We start from the raw sequence: 4,437 nt of genomic DNA, 5'->3' as shown, positions 1-4,437 counted from the left end.
TTCCTTAGGAGAATTTATAAGTAGCTCTTATTGCCAAGGGCTTCTGTCGTATCTGTGCATCTAAGAATCTTCTCAGGAAGTTTCATAGCAGCTATCCAAAATAATCTTTATTTCCAACATCTACTACACCAGTTACAGTGGGAATAGAAATAAGCTTCTGACTTCCAAGTTTACCATCATGCAAAATCTTTTGCTAGCCTTAGGTCAATGTCAAAGTGAAGGACTGGTGAATTGAATGGGTTGTGTATCATGGATTGCGTATCATTTAACACAGTAACAAATGAAGTCATTACTACTGTTCAAAAAAGGCCCCAAGGCCATCCTATTATAAAGAGATAAATGACACCAGTGATAGAACTAAAAACAGACCAGGAGATATCTTTGTTTTTTGAGATCAGAAGAAAGAATGAGGGGATCAGAAGTGAGAAAGAGGGGACTGTGCTGAAATAAAACAACAGAACACGTGAAATATCGCTCTTGTAACTTTAATTGAAGCATTGCTATTCATTTTTTTTAACTCTTATAAGCACCAAATTTTAATATCTAAGTCGATTTGGGGGGAAAGAAACACCATCAAGAACTTCTTCCCTCCAGAACAAAACAATGATGTTCACTCCTCCAAACATCCAAATTGAAAGTCTACCCAAAAAAAAAAAAAAAAAAAAAAAAGCCACACAGAAATAAAAACAAAAATCACATTCTAGGGGGTCAGTGCATTTAGCAGTCTTCGCTGTGCTGTCTAACTGTCCTTCAGCTGACTTTCAAAAAAATAACACCCCAGCTCATCAAAATATACATTTTTGATTTGCTTTTTTAAATTAAAAATAATAATTAAAAAAAAGAGTAAGGGATTCACAATCAATTGCCTGACTCGTTTCGATGTCATGTATAGCATATGGAGGTCAGGAAGGCTATTTGCAGCACATGTGATTAGGGATATTCATCTTCAAAGTTTAGCTTTCTTCCAAACAGTGTAAAATACCCACCTGGACAGGGAGTCAAGGAATAAAAGCTGGCACTTCAAAGAACAGGCATCACTTAAAATTCATTTGCTGGCCAAGAAATTGGAAGATGTATGAAAAGCTTCATGGTGGCAGGCTGGGTGCGGTGGCTCACACCTGTAATCCTAGCCCTTTGGGAGGCCAAAGTAGGTAAATCGCCTAAACTCAGGAGTTCAAGACCAGCCCAAGGAAGAGTGAGACTTCTCTCTACTAAAAATAGAGACAACTAGACCGGCATTGTGGCAGGTACCTATACTCCCAGCTATTCAGGAGGCTGAGGCAAGAGTATCACTTGAGCCCAACAATTTGATGTTGCTGTGAGCTATGATACCATAGCACTCTACCCAGGGCAATAGAGTGAAACTCTGTCAAGAAAGAAAGAAAGGAAAGGAAAAGAAGGGAAGGGAAGGGAGAAAGAAAGAAAGGAAAAAAAGAAAAAGAAAAGCTTCCAAGTTTAGTATTGTGGGAATGAAAATAAGGCCACTTTGCAGTCTGGGACACCCACCACTGGACATGGCAGAAGGAACACAAATATTCTAGCAGGGAGATAACACTACTGCCTCCAAGGTCTCATGAAAGTTTTAGGGAGGCTGTGCATGGTGGCTCATGCCTATAACCCTAACACTCTGGGAGGCCAAGGTGGGTGGATCACTCTAGCTCAGGAATTTGAGACCAGCCTGAGCAAAAGTTGAGACTCCATCTTTCCTAAAAATAGGAAAACTTCCCGGGTGTTGTGGCGGGTGCTTGTAATCCCAGCTACGTGGGAAGCTGAGACAAGAGGATCACTTTGAGGCCAAGAGTTTGATGTTGCTGTGAGCTATGATGCCACAGCAGTCCACCCAGGGCAGAGACTGATACTGTCTCCAAAAAAATAAAAGTTTTAGGGAATTATTATGACAAAGGAAGGAAGAAAAGAAGGAGGAAAAGATTGTGGAGAGGGGGAAGAAAGAGGGAGGACAGATAGAAAAAAAGAGGTGGAAGAAAAGGAGGGAGAAGAACTGGAGGATAGAAGCCTTTTTCCCCCACGTCATCAACTGATTCTCCGAAATCTCTGAACATGTGAACACAGATTTGACTATAAGCTAGCTCCCAAAGCTCAAGATGGAAGGACATGGCTGTGCAGCAAACACAATAACCCCCTTCTCTCTTGGAAGACCTAGGGGCTTCTTCTTGCCGGCTGTCTGTGCTGTCCCAGCCTGCCCAGGCTGGTGGGACCTGGCTGCAGGCTGGTAGCACCTGCAGCATCTCCCTTGACAGCAATAAAAACTGCTGTCGTGGGAACCTGGACTCAGCAACCACAGGCTATAGTCCACATTTTAGAAGAAGGAAAGGCAGCATAAGTTTCTAGGAACAATACTGTCATTTTTTATTTTCTTCCGTGTTTTCTTATTTCTCTGGGCTAACTTTACCAAGTGAAACTGAAGGAGAGCCCCAACATTAGCTGTGGTGTCCCCAGCATTATTTTAGTCTTTCATTTCTACTACAAATTAGCATTAAGTGTAAAAACTAATATTAAAGTCAGATACTTTTAACGTAACAGTAGAATGAGTGTTTTCAGATTTTTATCTGCCATGGGCAGGGCAATGCTTTAGACTAGGGCTTTTCAGATGCGCAAAAATCCCCTGGAGCACTGATAGAACAGGTCACTAGCCCTATTTCCAGCACCTGAAAGGGGCAGCAGGTCAGGGTGGGGCCTGAGAATCTGCATGTTAAACTAGTTCTTCCCAGGTGATGCTGAAGGTTTGGGACCACCATTGAGAACCACTGCTTTGGAACATCAGTGCTATGGCAAGCCACACCCCAGATTTTCTGTGGGTGGGACTCAGGAACCAGCATTTTTTAAATCTGGGTGAGGGGGGATTTCCACTGCATAGCCAAGTTTGAGAACCAGGGCTTTATACCATTCTAGAGCTAATTCCACTTGTTACTGGGATTTAAAATATTAAATTGGCATAGGATTCACCTGGATGCCCTGATCTGGAAACACAATGTCAGGGTCAAAGGATACAATTCCAAATACGAAGGGACACAAACGATCTCCTTGGAGAATTCCACAGGACAATACAGGCGCCCGAGCTGTTCCTCATAGAGCGACAGGGCTTCTGTCAGATTGACACAGTTCCCCTAAATCAAACGTAGAAAAGCAAATAGTTAAGACTGAGTCCTACTGAGGGGTCCCCTCATCTGAAGGTCTCTGGAGAATAAGTCTAGCTTTAGATAAAAGTTCATCTTTGAAAATGAGATAAGGCTTCTATACTTTCACAAACTGCATTGAATTCTATTTATAGACTCATTAGCTTATTATCCTTCTACCTCATTTACCAAGCCATTTCAAATTATTAGGGTATGAAGCAATACAAAGCAGAGGCCAATTTCTCATTAGTGACACAGTCATTGTATCACATGCAATTTAGCAGAGATTCATACACACTACCCATTCAAAGTAAATTTTCTCAATAATGGTCTCCACTGTGTTGAAAATTAAGTATCAAAAAGACAGTGTTCTTGATTTCCAGAAAGTTTTAAACTATAAGCCTCCTAAGAGTCTAAAATATTGACAAAGAACAATATTCACTCCTCATGCTTTCCTCAAACAGGTGAAAGAGGGGAGGAGGGGACAGGTAAATTCACACCTAACAGGCATGATGCATACTATCTGGAATAGACACAACTTATAACCTTGACTCGAATTGTACAAAAGTAAAGCACGTTAACCAAAACACTGATATCCCTATAACATCCTAAAATCAAAAAATAAAAATAAAAAAAATTTTTTAGAAAGCCCAAATCTGGGACTTATTTCAAGGCATAAGAGAACAAAAGTTTCTTTGGAATATATATGCCAGGGATATCCCCCAGCTGCATCCCTTATCAAAAACTCTTTGACTTGGCTCAGCGCCTGTGGCTCAAGGAGCTAAGGCACTAGCCACATACACCTAAGGAGGTGGGTTCGAATCCAGCCCGGGCCACCAAACAACAATGACAGCTGCAACCAAAAAAAATAGCCAGGCGTTGTGGCGGGCACCTATGGTCCCAGCTACTTGGGAGGTGGAGGCAGAAGACTCGCTTGAGCCCAGGATTTGGAGGTTGCGGAGCTGTGATGCCATAGCACTCTACCCAGGGGGACAGCTTGAGGCTCTGTCTCAAAAAAAAAAAAAAAAGAGTTTGACCAGGCATGGTGGCTCACATCTGTAAGTCCCATACTCTGGGAAGCTAAGATATGAGCAAAGGTTCACTTAGATTTTAAGATTAGCTTGGATAGAGTCTGCGCCTGTGGCTCAAGTGGCTAAGGCGCCAACAACATACACCTGAGCTGCTGGTGGGTTCGAATTCAGCCCTGGCCCGCCGAACAACAATGACGGCTGCAACCAAAAAATAGCTGGGCATTGTGGCAAACACCTGTATTCCCAGCTACTTGGGAGGCGGAGGCAGGAGA

At 42.4% G+C, this 4,437-nt stretch overlaps 1 protein-coding gene across 1 annotated transcript in view; it reads right to left on the bottom strand.

Annotated features, from left to right (window-relative positions):
- Positions 1 to 471: 471 nt before the first annotated feature.
- SMS (spermine synthase) overlaps positions 472 to 4,437 on the bottom strand; it is a 32,024-nt gene continuing 28,058 nt past the window's right edge. Inside the window, exons 8-9 of the mRNA XM_023514359.1 lie at positions 3,010 to 3,125; positions 472 to 986 (exon numbers count right to left, since the gene is read on the bottom strand). Of these exons, the coding sequence (XP_023370127.1) occupies positions 947 to 986; positions 3,010 to 3,125 (156 nt within the window). The 3' untranslated portion in view covers positions 472 to 946. The remainder of the gene's footprint in view (positions 987 to 3,009; positions 3,126 to 4,437) is intronic.

This window comes from Otolemur garnettii, unplaced genomic scaffold (assembly GCF_000181295.1).
Source record: "Otolemur garnettii isolate 467f Iridium unplaced genomic scaffold, OtoGar3 scaffold00051, whole genome shotgun sequence".
Taxonomy (NCBI): domain Eukaryota; kingdom Metazoa; phylum Chordata; class Mammalia; order Primates; family Galagidae; genus Otolemur; species Otolemur garnettii.
This window is presented reverse-complemented; position numbering and strand designations above follow the sequence as displayed.